This window comes from Pongo pygmaeus, chromosome 15 (genome assembly GCF_028885625.2).
Source record: "Pongo pygmaeus isolate AG05252 chromosome 15, NHGRI_mPonPyg2-v2.0_pri, whole genome shotgun sequence".
NCBI lineage: Eukaryota > Metazoa > Chordata > Mammalia > Primates > Hominidae > Pongo > Pongo pygmaeus.
The window spans coordinates 100,854,101-100,871,747 of record NC_072388.2 but is presented as its reverse complement, the minus strand read 5'-3'; the positions used below and the strand labels follow the sequence as shown (position 1 = coordinate 100,871,747).

The 17,647-nt window shown below is 48.8% G+C and overlaps 1 protein-coding gene across 8 annotated transcripts in view; it reads right to left on the bottom strand.

Annotated features, from left to right (window-relative positions):
• The window catches only part of PPP2R5C (protein phosphatase 2 regulatory subunit B'gamma), a 165,805-nt gene that overhangs the window by 140,147 nt on the left and 8,011 nt on the right, over nucleotides 1-17,647 (bottom strand). For 6 of the 8 annotated variants that reach the window (XM_054447715.2, XM_054447714.2, XM_054447708.2 and 3 more), the window contains exon 3: nucleotides 367-532. The exons of the other annotated variants lie outside the window; for them this stretch is intronic. Coding sequence is in view for 4 of the 6 variants with exons in the window: in XM_054447708.2 (XP_054303683.1) it covers nucleotides 367-532 (166 nt within the window). In the remaining 2 variants the exon portion in view is untranslated. The remainder of the gene's footprint in view (nucleotides 1-366; nucleotides 533-17,647) is intronic. 8 annotated transcript variants of the gene reach the window in all.

The window sequence follows — 17,647 nt, the reverse complement described above, 5'->3', positions numbered from 1 at the left end:
ACTTCGAGTAATTCCTTTCGGAATTGCTATAGTTCTAAGACAAACAAATGAGAATTAATTTAAAAGAAAAACTGGCTAGCTTAATACCATAAATAAAAAGATGTTCAGCTTTTCCTGTTTTCTTAGTGTATTATGTCTATACTGTGTTGTTAAACTTTTATGTTAAATAGCTCTGGAATTTAAAATGCTAATTGAGTAAATAAGTTAATGACATTCAACCTAAAAAAAAAAAAAAACCCCTCAATACAGAAAAGATGACCCCGCAAAATACAAACACAGCAAAGGAATAAATTAGCACACTATCAAAACATTGCTCCTTCACTCCAACAGCCACAATTCAACTTTTAAAAGACAAATAAAAATTACCTTTTAAGGATGGTAGTTTTTGAAGTTCTCTATTATTGCTTGCGCTAAACCTTGAAGAATTTTGCCGTTTGTCTTTCTTCACTATGGGCTGAGAGACTGGTACTTTTATTTTAGTAGATACTGTAGACGGGACAGCAACAAGGCTGTTTTTCCTGACGGAAATTTGCTTCCAAAACAAAAACAAAAACAAATGAATATGTACAATGGTTGTATTTTGTAGCACTATTAAAATATAGAAAAACATATACACGAGTCTTACTCTGGGACATTCCCATTCACTCCATGGAAGACATCATTCCTTACAGTGGCTGGAGTATGGGGCTTATGTCTCACCTTCTGCAATATTAGACTGAGAGATTCGAAGATATGCCTAATTTCTCGTATCTTCCTTCAAACTTTTGATTGCTAAATATTTACCACATACGTTGATGTGGTAGACTAAATAATGACCGCTAAAGATGTCCACATCCTAATTCCTGGAACTGGTGAATATGGGACCTTGCTTGGCGACAGTGACTCTGCAGATGGGATTCAGTTAAGAATCCTGAGATGGGAAGATGATTCTGGATCATCCAGGTGGGCCCAAGGGAATCACACAGGTCATTACAAGAGGGAGGCAGGAGGGAGACAAGCGAAGGCAACGGGACGATGAAAGCGGGGTTCAGAGAGAGATGAAGATGCTACATGGCTGGGTTGGAAGATGCAGGGAACGAGCCGAGGCAGGCAGGTGGCCTCTAGAAGGTGGGAAAGGCTGGAAATAGATTCTCCTTTAGAACCTCCAGAGCCATCACGACCCTGCTGACACCTTAATTTTGGCCTCACTTCAGACCTGCATGCCAGAACTGTAACATAATAAGTTTATGCTCTTTGGGGCCGCTGCACGTGTAATTTGTACAGTGGCGCGAGGAGATGAACATGGCTATCTCACAAAATGCTAGGTGCTCCCTGCTGGCTCACCACTCAGCCTTGAACACGCAGAGCAGGCCGTCTGAGTGCTTCCCCTTGAGCCCCAGGAAACGCTCTGCTGGAGCTGTTCTGCTGCCATTATCCTAGGCTCCTGGTGTGCGTGCTCATTCCCAGGCTGCACCATAGCTCCAGGGCTGGTCAACACCCCTGCGGCCAACCTGCAACGCTGCCATCTGAACTACTCAGCAGAGGTGGAGAAGAGTCTGAGGATGCACGAACCAGAGGAACCAGGGGTCCCCCATCATCCACACAGGCCAAAGGAGCTCACCAAGGGGGCCCACGGAGCTCAGCTGTGCTCTGGGCCCCCCAGCTGAAGGGCTCTCTAGGTAGCAAGCAGTGACCTGGCCCATAGCTGTTTGCTGCCACTACTATCCAGCAGCGACAGCCAACAGCTGCTGTGTCCACCGTCAAGATGATTTACATAATGTGCTCGTTGCCCACCCTTCTTGTCTGCCCAAAGAAAGGGAGTCTGTCTGCATATGTGCTCTTTAAAAAGGCTATCACACTCTGAGACAGTTTGCTTCTATGTCGCCACCCAAATCTCATCTCAAATTATAATCCCCACAAGTCGAGGGAGGGACCTGGTGGGAGGTGATGACTGGATCGTGGGGGCAGTTTCCCCCATGTTGTTCTTGTGATAGTGAGTGAATTCTCACGAGATCTGATGGCTTAAAAGTGTTTGGCAGTTCGCCCCCTCCACTTTCTCTCTCTCTCTCCTGCCACCACGTAAGAAGTGCCTTGCTTCCCCTTCGTCTTCTGCCACGATGGTAAGTTTCCTGAGGCCTCCCCACCTATGCAAAACTGTGAGTCAATTACACATCTCTTGTTTATAAATTACCAATCTCAGGTAGTTTTTTATAGCTGTGTGAAAATGAACTAACATAGACTCCATCCTGGAAACACAAACCCACCTAGTTTAGGGCCAAGGAGAGCAGACACACCAACTCCAGCCCCAAACATTAATTTTTTCTCATCCTTGAATGAAATTTTCATAAGCAGTAAGAGCTGCTTTACTTTCTACTAAGGTGCTTAGGAATGCCTGGAAAGAGGTGTCTGATGTGACAGACTGCCAGGAACAGCAGGCAGCCTCTGACCTGGGAGGCAGGGGTCTCGGTTCCCTTCTCTCCCTCAGTCTGTGGCTTTTTCCTCAAAAGGTACTTTCTTGGGCTCTGAGCTTGACATCTGTCAATCTTTTACCATGAAAGCCTGGGTCTTTCTTCCCTAAAAGCCCCTCCATAACCAGCTCCTCCACAGAATCCCCCAGTTAGACGGTTTCTGCTCCGCCTTCTCTGGGTGCCCCTGGCATTGATTCCATAGTCTGGAGGAGCTCCTCCTAGGAGCTGTCCCGGCTTTAGATGTTCAGTCACATATGTGCGTGTTCCAGTAGATAATGCTCTCCATCTCCTTTTTATTTCACTATAGTGCCAGCCCAGCACTCACAGCGAGGACCTTGGGTAGAGGCCAATGACAGGGCTCCCCCGTGGCTTCTGACCCCAGCTGGAAGGTCGGCTGCATGGAAGGTGGCCCGGCCTAAGGGGCTGGGAGGCAAGTCCATGGGTCTTGACTGCCACAGGGACACATTGAGGATAGGCTTCTGCCCCTGAGAAAATAAGTCAGCCCTCGGGCACAGTTGCAAAGGGGCCCTTGGCCCTTTGGCCACCACGCCCCACTCCTCTCCCTCCTCAGGGCCAAGACCAGAGAGAGGAGCCACTGTGCCTGCCCTGCCCAGCCCAGCCACTGGCTGCCTGCCCCACAACACTGTGACCTGGTGCTCCCACCAACTCTGAGGGGGCATCTTCCTCCCTGATGGGGAGAGAGGAAGGGGGAGGGGGAGAGAGGGAGAAGGGGAGTGGGGAGGGGCAGAAAGAGAGGAGGAGAGAGGGAGGGGGAGGGGGAAAAGAGAGGAGGTAGAGAGGAAAGGGGGGGAGAAAGAGAGGGGGGAGAGAGGGAGGGGGAGAGAGAGAGGAGGAGAGAGGGAGGGGAAGAAAGAGAGAGGGGAGAGGGGAGGGGAAAGGGGAGAGAGGGAGGGGGAGAGGGGGGAGAGAGGGAGGGGGAGAGAGGGGGAGGGGGAAGGGGGAGGGGGAGAAAGAGAGAGGGAGGAGAGACGGAGGGGAAGGGAGAGAAAGAGAAAGGGGAAAGAGAGGGAGGGGGAGGGGGAGAAAGAGAGAGAGGGGAGAGAGGGAGGGGGAGAAAGCAGAAAGAGAGAGAGGGGGAGAAAGAGACAGGGGAGAGAGAGGGAGGGGGAGAAAGAGTGGGGAGAGAGAGAGAGGGAGGAGAAGGGGAGAAAGAGGGGAGGGGGAGGGGGAGAAAAAGAAAGGGAGGGGAAGAAACAGAGAGGGAGGAGAGAGGGAGGGGGAGGGGGAGAAAGAGAGAGAAAGGGGAAAGAGGGGAGGAGAAAGAGAGGGGAGAGAGAGGGAGGGGGAGGGGGAGAAAGAGAGAGAAGGGAAAGAGAGGGAGGGGGAGAGGGAGAAAGAGAGAGAAAGGGGAAGGGGGGAGGGGGAGAAAGAGAGAGAGGGGAGAGAGAGGGAGGGGGAGGGGGAGAAAGAGAGAAAGGGGAAAGAGAGGGAGGGGGAGGGGGAGAAAGAGAGAGAGGGGAGAGAGAAGGAGGGGGAGAAAGAGGGGGAGAGAGGGAGGAGGGGGAGAAAAAGGGGAAGGGGGAGGGGGAGAAAGAGGGAGGGGGAGGGGACAGAGGGGGAGAGAGGGAGAGGGGAGGGGAAGAAAGGTTGGGGAGAGAGGGAGTCAGAGAAAGAGAGAGAGACGGGGGAGAGAGGGAGTCAGAGAAAGAGAGAGAGACGGGGGAGAGAGGGAGGGAGGGTAGGAGAGAGAGAGGGAAGGAGAAACACAGGGAGAGAAGGATGGGGGGAAGGAGGGACGGAGAGAGGGAGGGCGAGGGGCTCCCTTGGGAGCAGCTGCCCAGGGCGGGTAGGCACAGACGAGGGTGGGAGCGGGAGCGGGTGCTGGGGCGGGATCCTGGGTGCCACTCCGGGACGCCTGGCCACGGCCACGGCCGGAGGATGAAGCCCCCGAGACGGGACGGAAAGGAAACGGGAGACCACGGTTCGCGTGTGGCCAAGCAGAGAGTTGGAGCGCGCAGCGCAGGAGGCCAGATCGGCGTCCTCCGCTTCTTCCCCGGGCGGCCGGTTCCCCTCCTCCGGGCTCCGGGGCCACGCAGCGGAGGCTGGGGCAGAGGCGGGACCGCGGCCTGGGGCCCATGCCGGAGGCTCCGGAGGCGGCCGGCGGGAGCTGAGGGTCTCCTTGGAAGGCCAGGACAGACGACACTCTTGAGAAAACGTGGTTGGGGCAAAGGGGTGTGTCAGGCACCCAGGAAGGCGCAGGCTCGCAAGGACAGGGGCGGGGAAGCTGGGGGGGCGGTAGGAGGGCCCGGCGGGAGCCCACGCGGGTCCGCAGCGACAACAAGAGTGAGGTCGAACCTGGCCCCACGCGCACAGCGCGCCTTGGCAGCCTAGCGGCTCAGGGGCCAAAGCCGCCAAGGTCGCTGTGCCACCGGGAGACGCAGGGCGGGTTGAGGCTTGGGAGGGTGGGGAAGGTCTGAAGTCCCTGGGCAGAGGACAGAAGCCAGGGTCCCAGGAAATACGGCGGCTGTAAACAAGCCCTCCTCCTGGGCGCCAGACATCACCAACACCGCTGGTTCGTGGACACCCCGGCAGGGACCCTGCCGCAGCCCCGACACCCAGCTCCCTCCCTGCTCCTTGGATGTCTGGTAAACCTCCAAAGACTCCTCCGCTGGCGGCACCAGAAGGCACCTGTAGCTGGAGGGAGACGGCTAGGGAGGAAGGCTGGGGAGCGGCTGCACCACGCTGCATTCATCGTTCAGGCCGAGCTGGCGCATCCTTAGCTTACAGAGAGGAAAGCAGGGCTCAGGCTGCGGGGTGAGCGCCTGAAATCAAGTCAGTGCTGCAGCCAAGCCCCAGCCTCAGTCTCTGGACTCTGGGTCTGGGGTTGAGCCAAATGCTGGGCCCCAACTTCCCCCTTAACACCGCAAGCCCGAGCAGTTCCATGCTTCAGTGCCTCTCAAAATCCTCCCTTTCTGCAATTTTATCATAAACGGAACAAACTGCCACCACTTATGTGCCAAGGACTAAGTGATATTCCACTTAAGAAGTATTTTTAATGCCGGAAAGTCCAGCCTGCATCTGATCAAGCCCTGAGGTCTAACCACCAGTTCTTAGGAAAATACGAGAGAGGGGAGTGTGTTAACCAACAGCGATGCGATCGGCACGCAGGGAACGTGGGGGAATGGCAGGAGGTGTCCTCCTACAGCACCTGGCAGTCGCGCCACCACACTTCAGCCCAGGTGAGCCTCGGCTGTGGGCCCTGTTACATGCAAGCAGCCCCTCCCCCAAACGGCAACAACTAAGAACGTCTCCAAACATTACCAAATGTCCCTTGGGGGGCAAAATCACCCTTGGTTGACTATCACATCTCTCAAACGTATGCGAACAACCTGATTTAACAATTAAATTCCAAGGAGAAAAAGGAGAGGAGGAACCAGCACATATCACAGCCTAGTGTAATGTATGTACCTGATTTGGATCTCAGGACTCAATTCAATTCAGGACCCAAACCAACCAACTGAAAAAGGGAGGAGGGGAGGGGAGATTTAATGCTTACTCCTGAGAGTAAGGAATTGCAGTTAATATTTTTAGGTGGGGCAATCACGTTCTGGTTCTTGGAGTCCTTGTTGGAGGATACCACAGGTGGGACTTAACAAATAAAATATGATGACTGAGATTTGCTTCAAAATAATGTAGTGTGAAGAGAAGGCCATGCATATGGAGGAGGAGGCCTGGATAAGACAAGATGGGTTGCATGTGGATGATGGCCAAGGCTGGGCAATGGGGACCTGGGGCTTCCCTGTACGATTCCCTCAACTACTGTGAATGTGAAAATAGTCCAAATGAACACGTTATTCCTCCCTGCATTAACGCCAGCCTCTATAGACCAGACAATCAGAACACCTTCCCTCATCTTTCTCCCAATCATATTTTCAGTGTTGGTGGTACAGTGGTGAGCACAGCTGCCTCCAATCATATTTTCATACCGTTACTGGACTGACCTTTCTAAAGGTCCATCAGACCATTCCCCTGCTCACAAGATGCCAGTGGCGCCCCACTGCCTGCAGGAGAAAGTTCAAACTCCAGCACGGGGTTTGAGCTCAGCCGCTGTCTCCCCCACACTTATTTTTCCAGGACTCATCTCTCAATGTATGGGAGAGATGAGTCTCTCCTTTATTTCAGGAATGCTGGGCCACTCTCAGATTCTCAAATGTTCTCTGACCCTGCCCTGTTTCAATGCCTGTTTCTTCAGCATGAAATGCCCTCTTCCCGTTCCCAAACTCTCACCCCCACACAAAGCTTCTGATCTACTCAGCCTTCAGTTCTAGCTCAAATGCCATTCTCTTTAATGTTTTCCCCACTCCTCATACACGCAGTCAGGCCCCACCATCTCCTCAGTGTTCTTAAGGGGGTTCCCTTACGCTTACATCAGGCTTGGAATCCCATGTCTGCTTCTACAAAGAGATTCTGAGCTTGTTGAGAGCATGGACATACCTCATGTCCCCGTTATCTGCCAACACTCAGGCAGGCTCCGGAGCTTGCTGCATCTCCTTCACACAATCACTGTCTCTCAAGTCCTTAATTCCAGCCTTCACACAACCACTTCCATGCACACTTGATGTTCCAGCAATACCAAACTACTTGTCCTCCCAAACAAAGCCTAGTTTTGTATGTCTTTTCAGCTATTTTATTTTTATTTTTAATTTTTTTGAGACAGGGTCTGCCTGTCACTCAGGCTGGAGTGCAATGGCACAACCACGGCTCACTGCAACCTCAACCTGTTGGGCTCAAATGATTCTCCTCCCTCAGCCCCCTGAGTAGCTTAGTCTACAGGCACTTGCCACCACGTCTGGCTAATTTTTGTATTTTTTGTAGAGACAAGGTATCACTATGTTGTCCAGGCTGGTCTTGAACTCCTGAGCTCAAGCAATCCAATCTGCTGTGGCCTCCCAAAGTGCTAGGATTACAGGTGTGGTGAGCCACCGCACCCAGCCTTGGATCTTTTAAAAGTGCATTTGGCTCAAGGTAGTATGATACTGGCATAAGGACAGACATACAGATTGATGGAATAAAATTGAGAGCCAAGCGCATTCACTGGGGAAAGAACAGCCTCTTCAACAAATGATGCTGGGACAACTGGAGAGCCATATGGACAAGAATGAAGGTGGATCCCCCCTCACACCACAGGAAAAAAACGAATTCAACATGAATCACAAACCTAAACAGAAGAGCTGAAACCACACAACTCTTAGGAGAATACAAAGGTAACGCTTCATGACCCTGGGTTTGACAATGGTTTCTTCGCTATGACATCAAAGGCACAAGCAACTAAAAAGAAAACAGATAAACCAGATTTCATAAAAATTAAACATTTTTGTGCAAAGGATACTATCAAGAAAGTGAAAAGACAACCCACAGAATGGGAGAACATACTTGCAAATTATATAAGGATCTAGTATCCAGAATATGAAAAGAACTCTAACAACTCAATAACAAAAAGAAAACCCGATTAAAAAATGGGCAAAGGACTTGAACAGGCATTTCACCAAAAAAGATACACAAATGGCCAAACAAGCACATGAAAAGGTGCTCACCACCTTTAGATGTTAAGGAAATGTAAATGAAAATTACAATGACATACCACTTCACACCTGCTGGGATACCTATTCTTTTTCAAACTGAAAAATAACATGTTAGCATGGCCAGGCACCATGGCTCATGCCTCTAACCCCAGCACTTTGGGAGGCTGAGGCAGGAGGATTGCTTGAGCCCATAAGTTCAAGCCCAGCCTGGGCAATATAGTGAGACCCCTTTTCTACATTAAAAAAAAAATAGCCAGGTATGGTGGCATGAACCTGTAGTCCCAGCTACTCAGAAAGCTGAGGTGAGAGGACAGCTTGAGCCCAGGAGTTCAAGGCTGCAGTGAGCTATCATTGTACCATCGTACTCCAGTCTAGGTGACAGAATGAGATCCTGTCTCAACAAAAAACAAGTGTCATAAAGGACGTGGAACAACAACTGGAACCCTTGTATATTGCTGGTGAGAATGTAAAATGGGGCAGCTGATATGGAAAACAGTTTGGTGGTTCTTCAGCAAGTTAAACATAAAATTACCATCCAAAGCCAGGTATGGTGGCTCACGCTTATAATCCCAGCACCTTGGGAGGCTGAGATGGGTGGATCACCTGAGGTCAGAAGTTCGAGAGCAGCCTGGCCAACATGGTGAAACCCCATCTCTACTAAGAATACAAAAATTAGCCGGGCATGATGGTGCTTGCCTGTAATCCCAGCTACTTGGGAGGCTGAGGCAGGAGAATCGCTTGAACCCAGGAGTCAGAGGTTGCAGTGAGCTGAGATAGCGCCACTATACTCCAGCCTGGGCAACAGAGCGAGACTCTGTCTCAAACACACAAACAAAAATGACCATCCACATGACCCAGCAATCTCACTCCTAGGCATATACCCGGAAGAACTGAAAACAAGTGTTCAAACAAAAATCCATACACAATGTTCACAGCAGCATTATTCACAATAGCCAAAAGGTAGAAACAACTCAAATATCCGTCAACTGATGAAACGAAATGTGCTATATCCAAACAATAGAATATTAGCTATAAAAAGGGACGAGCGTTTGGGAGGCCGAGGAGGGCGGATCACGAGGTCAGGAGATCGAGATCATCCTGGCCAACATGGTGAAACCCTGTCTCTACTAAAAATATAAAAATTAGCTGGACATGGTGGTGTGCACCTGTAGTCCCAGCTACTCGGGAGGCTGAGGCAGGAGAATGGCTTGAACCTGGGAGGTGGAGGTTGCAGTGAGCCGAGACCATGCCATTGCACTCCAGCCTGGCAACAGAGGAAGACTCCATCTCAAAAAAAAAAAAAAAAAGGGAATGAGGTATGACACATGCTACAACATGGATGGACCTTGAAAGCATTCTGCAAAGTAAAGGAAGCCAGACACAGAAGGACAAATATTGCATGATTCCATTTCTAAGAACTATTCAGAATCGGCACATCTACAGAGAGCAGACTGGTAGCTGCCAGAGGCTGGGGGAAGGGGAGTGAGGAGTGACTGCTGGTGGGAATGGGGCTTCCTTTTAGGGTGAGGAGGACTTTCTGGAATAGGTGGTGGAGAGGGCCGCACTACCCGCTGAGCATCCTTGAGTCTTCTGGGCTTATGGTGAGAACAGCAAGGGCCCCACGAAGACAGGGAGACACACACACACGCTTTGGGAGGATCACCTGTTCTCAGTACAGAGAAGGCATTAGTGTTGGCTGAACAGGAAGTGAGAAATAACAGGTGTGCTTCCTCAGTTTAAGTGTTTACTCCTAAAATAAAAACTGGGTATCTATCTTAAAATGATAAGAAATCGCAGTAAAGAAGTATGATACTGTTTAGCGATCCAGTTTGGGCAACATCTAAAAAAAAAGGACTTGGTTCTTCTCCTTTCACCCTCTTCTGGAATGCTGGTTACGGGGAACTCACTCAGTGAGGGGAGAGATGACCTAGAATTTACTTTGGCCTCTTGATGTCTGGCTTAATGATGGGAAATTATTTTTCAAATTCAGTATTATCTATCAAACCCAAATCAAAATAGTTGGCCCTTCCCTTCAGTAGAAGCCACTGAAAGTCGGTGGTCCCAGAGGGTTTCAAGCGAGCACCGTGGCCTCCACCTGTCTCAACAGTGGCTGCACACGAGCAGCAGCTGCATTTTCTAGGAGGAAGGCGGGGGTGGAGTGGGTGGGGGGGCACAATCTGAAATGCTATTTGAGACACTTGTCGGCCACTCAAATGGAAGCTACGGGAATAAAGAGGAAGTCGTTCCCTCCCCTTCCCAGAGCCTCTCCACTGAAGAGACATGTGGTCCCTGGGGGAGGATGTGTCTTGCTGTGAGGATCTGGGATTCTGGAGTCTCTGGCTGGGGGAAGGAGGTGGTGGGGGTGTCTGGAGACAAGGGAAGATGAGGTGGCCAGTCCACTTGGGAAGGCAAGGTGTTGCCCAGAAGGGCCTTGAAATGATGCAGGAGTTCAGGTTCCTAGCCAGGGTAGGTGAGCTGCTGGCCCTGGGCCCAGCCCCACTGCCAGGCCCACAGGGAGGAACAGGGCAAAGGGCGTTGCCTGCCTCAGTGGTACATGATCCTCTCCCAAGTCTTTCCAGCAAGCATGGCTGCACTTCCTCAGGTAGAGGAAACAAGACGCCAGAGGCATCCCTCACGCTCAGGGACAACGCTCCATTAGTTTGTAACAGAGACACAGTGAGCCCGAATGTCCAAGTGTCCTCACACCCCACAACCTTCCGTGCAGCCAGGCAACAACACCCCAATATATTGGGAGTAAAAGGCAATCTGTGTAGCGGATACGTGGATGCCTATTAGTCTCTCTACTTTGAAATATTTCATGGACACAGCAAAAGGGCAACTGGATTTGTGACAAAGCCTCTCTCCTAGATGTTTTATCATATAAGGGATTTACCAAATGAAACAAGCAGCTCTTTCCCTTCATTTAAACACTGCAATTCTAAAAATTCACAACTAGATATAAAATATTTATTGTTCAGTTGGACAGGGCCAAATCACTGATCTCTCAGTATCTCTTAGATGGTGAATAGAGTCAAACAAAAAAGATACCTCTTCCACAGACCATGGCTAGTACTGGTTTCAGATACAGGCCCAGGGACCCATACTAGCAGCTTCTCCAAGTGCCAAACCCGATTTGGATTCCAGTAGGCCGGGGCTGGGAAGCCACAGCCCATGAGCCACATCTGGCCTCCTGGTTATTTTTGTAAATGAAGTTTTATTGGCATACACTCACGTCTATTTATCCACCTATTGTCTATGGCTTCTCTCTTGCTGCAACAGTAGAGTTAAGTAGTTGCAGTAGAGACCATGCGCCCCCTAAAGCCTTAAATATTTACTATCTGGCCCTTTACAGAAAAAGGTTTACTGATTCTTGTGCCAGGACAACAATTTCTGGATGAGAGGAAGAAATAAAGGAAAACAGGACAGATTTCCCTGATCAAGGTCGATGATGCACTCACAATCAGCAAACCTCCTGAGCCTGCCTTACAAGTGAGAGTGAAGGAAGAGGCAAGTTACAACTTCCAGTAATAAAAAGATTTGCGGAGGCAGTCACTGGTGCATCTCAGCATAGCAATATTCAACAGATGCAACTTCCATCTGGCAACCACAAAGCAGTGTGGGGCTGGAGGGAGAAAGCAGGTGCTCTGTCCCTACAGAATCCCCCCGAGGCCACTTACTTGGAGACTGGGTATAGCAGAGGATAGGAGCGAGATATGCAGCTGAAAAGGAGATTGATGTTAGGTCTGAATGCTGATCTCTCCATAGCCACCTTATCCCCACATACCTTCTCTGCAGAACAGTGGTAAACTCAGTGGTTATGACAAGAAAAAGGGATTCTCCAAAGAAACCAGTCTGTCTAGGAAAAACTAAGGCTGCTAATGTAGGAGCTGGCACCTCAAAGCAAATTCTCTGCAGTTTAGTCTCTAGGGGCCAAAAGTCACAAGAGCCAGCTCCCAGCCAAGGCCTCTAAAGCAAGTGGTCAGCTGACAAGCCCACCCACGGCCAGCTGTGCCAGTGCCTCATCCTTGCCTGTGTGAACAAAGAAACCCTTCATCTGAGAAGCAAAGTCTTCCAGTTGGTCTCCTTGTTCAGCCCTTGCCCCTCGTTCCCACACAGCAGCTAGGAAGATCCTCTTACTTCCCTACTCAAAACACCCCAGTGGCTTCCCATTACCCTCAATAAAAACTCAAAGCCGAACCAGACTCAGTGTTTCATGCCTGAAATCTCAGCACTTTGGAAGGCCGAGGTAGGAGGATCGCATGAGGCCAGGGGTTTCAGACTAGCCTGGGAGACACAGTGAAACCCCTTCTCTACAAAAAAATACAAAAATCAGCTGAGCATGGTGGTGTGCACCTGTATCTCAGCCACTTGGGAGGCTGAGGCTGGGGGACTGCTTGAGCCCAGTAGTTCAAGGCTGCGGTGAGCTAGGACTACGCCACTGCACTCCAGCCTGGGCAACAGAGTGAGACCCTGTCTCTAAAAACAAAAGCCCAAAACAACTTCCCCTCCCTGCCAAAATCCCAAAATCCTGTCTAGGCAGGCTGTTTATAAGACCCTACCCTACCTTGTCTATGCTCGGCTACCTACCTCCATCTCTCCCGCTCTGCCTACCCTCACTTTTCCTTAGCCAACTGATCACCTGGCAGTGGACACGGCAAACTCACTTCCTCCATGGGGCCTTTGCACTAGCTGCTGCCTGTGGCTGAATGAATATCTTGCCCTAGATCTTTGCACTGTGGCCTCCTTCTTGACATTCACATTTCACTTTTCGTGTCATCTGCTTGGTGAGACAATCCCTGATCAATCTCCAGGAGAGGGCTGAAGCAGCCTCCCAATCTCCAGCACAGGGGCTGCCAGAGGGTCCTGTCCACCAGCGGTGTGTGGAGCTATGTGAGTGGTTTTGGTTGTCACCATGGTGTTGAGATCCCCAGGGCCATTGCTCTGCAAAGGTGAGACGCTCTTACGCCCCACAGAAAACACCTGCAGCTCCGCACTCCACTTTTGTGCCCTCACTGAAGGCAAACTCCATGAGTGCAGGAACTCTGCACCCGCAATGGTGCTCAGCACATGCTAGGTCTCAGAATGAACCTGCTGGATGACTGAGAATGAAGGAATCCCCTGGAGGGAAGCCACAATGTCAGAGAAAATGGCCAAGATAAACAGGAACATGATACCGAGAGAGGGTATGATCCCTCCAGGGGACAGAAGGGGGACCTGACTCCAGAGCCCAGCCTCTGCCACACTGCACAGCTTCCGTGATCTGGACAGTGGCCCCATTCATAATCAGCAGGACAAAGTGGCTGTGGTCTGTGAAGCAGGTCTGAGAATGGGAGGAAGGTGAAGGGAGAACCTTGATTTCCGTATTACTTTATTTTTTATTTATTTATTTTTTGAGGAGGAGTTGCATTCTGTCACCCAGGCTGGAGTGCAGTGGCGCAATCTTGGCTCACTGCAACCTCTGCCTCCTGGGTTCAAGGGATTCTCCTGCCTCAGCCTCCTGAATAGCTGGGACTGCAGATGCATGCCACCACACTCGGCTTTTTTTTTTTTTTTTTTTTTTTTAATTTTTAGTAGAGATGAGGTTTCACCATGTTGGCCAGGCTGGTCTCGAACTCCTGACCTTAGGTGATCCACCCGACTTGGCCTCCCAAAGTGCTAGGATTACAGGCATGAGCCACTGCACCCAGCTGCATTACTTTATTTTTTAACCATGTGTGTTTTGACCCCAAAATAAATAAATAAATAAGAGAAAATGTCTATAAAGAAAGACTAGGAGGACAAAAGGTCGTGACTGCTCTTGGGTCTGTCCAAGTCCCACTCCTATGGGCAATGGAGTCTTTCTCGTGTGGGTATCAGGTATAGGCCAACCACAGACCAAGCAGTAGACAGGGCCTCCCTCCCGTCTCACCACGCATTCCCTCTTCTTCTCGCCCTCCTCTTTCCTTAATTTTATCTACTTCCTTCTCTTTTGCCAATATAAGTCTTCTCTTCCTTTAAATTTAACCTTAAATTTGATATTTCATATTAAGAAGATAGGTAACAAAATAAATTCAATTAAATTAAATACACTCCCATAAGAATTATTTTGGAAAATACTGTTAGGGTCTGAAGTAGCTCTGTCGAACTTTCTGTGAAGCTGCAAATGTTCCACATCTGCTGGTCAACAGAGTAGCTGCTGGCCACATGTGGCTACTGAGCACTTGAAATGTGGCCCGTGCAACCAAGGGACTGAATTATTTACATAATTTTAATTTTCATTAATTTAAAATTTAAAATAGCCATATGCAGCAAACAACAAACATCTTGGCCAGGGCAGGTCTAACCCCTTCCGAGCCCCTTAGTAATTTGATATTACCACTAGGCGATGCCAGCCCTTGGTCAGAGCTAACACCTGCAGGCTGCAGGGTATCTGAAATTAATCTCTTGGGGGCCATTTTTGTGTTGTTGTTGAGATGGAGTCTCACTCTGTCACCCAGGCTGGAGTGCAGTGGTGTGATCTCAGCTCACTGCAACCTCTGCTGCCCAGGTTTTCAAGCAATTCTTATGCCTCAGCCTCCCGAGTAGCTGGGATTACAGGTGCCTGCCACCGAGCCCAACTAATTGTTGCAGTTTTAGTAGAGATAGGGTTTCACCATCTTGGCCAGGCTGGTCTTGAACTCCTGACCTCATGATCCACCCGCCTGGGCCTCCCAAAGTGCTGGGATTACGGGCATGAGCCATCGTGCCCGGCTGCTCAATCTTATATTAAGAAAATATATACAAGATAGTGTGGTGGCATGCACCTGTAATCCCAGCTACTTGGGAGGCTGAGGCAGGAGAATAGCTTGAACCCAGGAGGCGGAGGTTGTGGTGAGCCAAGATCGTGCCACTGCACTCCAGCCTGGGCGACAGAGTGAGACTCTGTCTCAAAAAAATACACACACACACATGCGCGCACGCGCGTGAGATGAAGAAAAAGCCAAATGCCCTTAATAAAGCATTTTTTTCCCCTTCTGGAGAGCTTAATTTCTAGGCTTGTTCTCTCACTCCCCCAGGTGGAGAACACGAAGATGACAACGCTGTTTGGATTTGGGAAGCAGCACTTACTTCACTGCAGGAGCACTGGAGAGTCGCTGCTTAACACAACATACTGATAGGAACATGCGAGGTGATTAGAGAGGAATTGTGCAATTGTGCTAAACCAGACACCACTGTGCCCTGCCCTTCGGCAGGTACCCAGTGTTTAAGGAAACACTGGAGACCCGTTTTCGAATTGAAATACTCCAGATGAATCTTCCCTGTGATTTAGGAAAACATCACCGCATTTCATGTTGGTAGCAGACTGACTCACTCAGCTCCACTAAGGATGCAGGTGGAAACCTTTCCACCATCATATGGCAGGGCTATAAGTTGCCATTCACCCTGCTGTTGCTTTAATGTAGGAACTTTGAGCTTCTTTCTTCAACTGGAAAATTTTAGATTTCATATCATTTGCTTGATGAGCTCTTTCTAGAATTACATATACCGTAGCGAAGCTTTTACCGAAGAGGGAGAGGAATGCTGATCTTATCTATTGGCTTTAACCATAATACACACCCTAGGGTCCAATGTGCTTTCTGGAACTCCATAATTTTATGGTAAGCCTGTGTCTGCATAGATGCTTTAAAGCGTCTGATTTTCTCACCCAAAGCTCCAGATGGCTCTTTACATGAAATGGGTTCCATCTTGTCCCATCTACTCAAGGACAATAAGATCTAACTGAATGGGGGCCAAGTTACTCCCAAGTACACTGGATGTCCAGAAGCAACAGGTGCTACACTTCAAAAATGATGGAAACAGCCAATACTTCAGTTCCTAACAGGTCTTTATCTCCTCAATCCTCAACACAGTGCTCGCACAGAACAAGACGTGCTCAAAACAAACCCTACCTTATAAAACATATTAAATATATATGTAACTATGCTCTACTGAGAAACATTCCCAAAATAAATTAAGAAACACAAAGCATAAAAGATCACAGAGAAACCTTTACAGTCACTGCCACATAATAACATTTCAGATAACACCAGACTGCACAAATGATGGTGGTGCCTTAGATTATAACACCATATTTTTATGCTATCTTTTCTATGTTTAGATACACAAATTCTTGCCATTGTGTTACAGGTGCCTACAGGGTTCAGTTAAATGACATGCTGTACAGGTGTGTAGCCTGGAGTGACAGGCTATTCCATATGTCCTAGGTGTGTAGCAGACTGTACCACCTAGGTTTGTGTTAAGCACATGCCATCATGTTTACAAAACAACAACATTGCCTAACAACACAGCTCTCAGAACGTACCCCCCTCATTAAGCGATGCATAACTGTATTTAAATGGAAATCCTATTTTGAAATGCTTTAATTAAAATAAGATCTTACGAGGCTATACTTTTTACCACTGACCTTTTAACCAAGATCTTATGAGACTACACTTTTTTCCACTGAATATGTAAAAGAAAACTAAGAAAAAAACCAAAATACTCTACTTTTTAAAATTTTCACAAGACATTAGGAAAAAACCTAAGTACCATAATCTTCTGCTTTAGTATACTGTTATTTATTTAAAATGAAGTACACGGAATAAAAATTCTACATTAAAATTTCCTTATTGGATCAAAAAAGTGATCTTAATAAACAAGTTTTTTTATTGTTGTTGCTAATGCCTCTTAATAAACAAGTTTTTTTATTGTTGTTGCTAATTTACAGTATCAGAAAAATCAGCAACCTAACTGACTTCAAGCTCTCCTTTCCAGCACTTTTAAAACCCACCAACTCAATACTTCCTGAGTCTAGGTCCTAATATATATGGCAAGATCAAAGAAGAATCGAGCTCAACTGATGCCTTCAAGGACTGAATCTAGCTAGGAAGGCAAGTCACAGGGGAACAAAGGTCATCTAACGCAGTATACATGACACACAACTGCGTACAGCCAGCCACTGGTCTAGTAAGTAATTGCTATAAGCATTTAAAATATAGAAAACACAGAGTCCAAGATGGTGAGAAACAGCTTCACTGACGTTTCTGGATAGATGAGCTTGAGTTGGAGCTAAAAAGATGAAAGGGGCCAGGCACAGTGGCTCACACCTCTAATCCCAGCACTTTGGGAGGCCGAGGCAGGTGGATCATGAGGTCAGGAGATCAAGACCATCCTGGCTAACACAGTGAAACCCCGTCTCTACTAAAAATACAAAAAATTAGCTGGGCGTGGTGGCAGGCACCTGTAGTCCCAGCTACTCGGGAGGCTGAGGCAGGAAAATGGTGTGAATCTGGGAGGCAGAGCTGGCAGTGAGCGGAGATTGCGCCATTGCACTCCAGCCTGGGTGACAGAGCAAGACTCCGTCTCAAAAAAAAAAAAAAAAAAAAAAAAAAAAGAAAGGATTCAGATGACCAGCAGAGAATGGGGGTAGAGCATTCTGAAAGAGGGGTTCTCAAAGTGTGGTCTGGGGTGTGTCCCTTGACCCTTTCAGGGGTCCACAAGGTCAAAACGGTTTTTATGATAACATGAAGATGTGAATTGCCCTTTAAAGCGTCATTATGGGGAGTTTTTCACAGGCTACACATACGAAATCAGAACAGCTTGCGTGCAGGGGCAGACAGCTACCTTCAATGGAGCCGGATGTTAAACAGATTTCCAAAA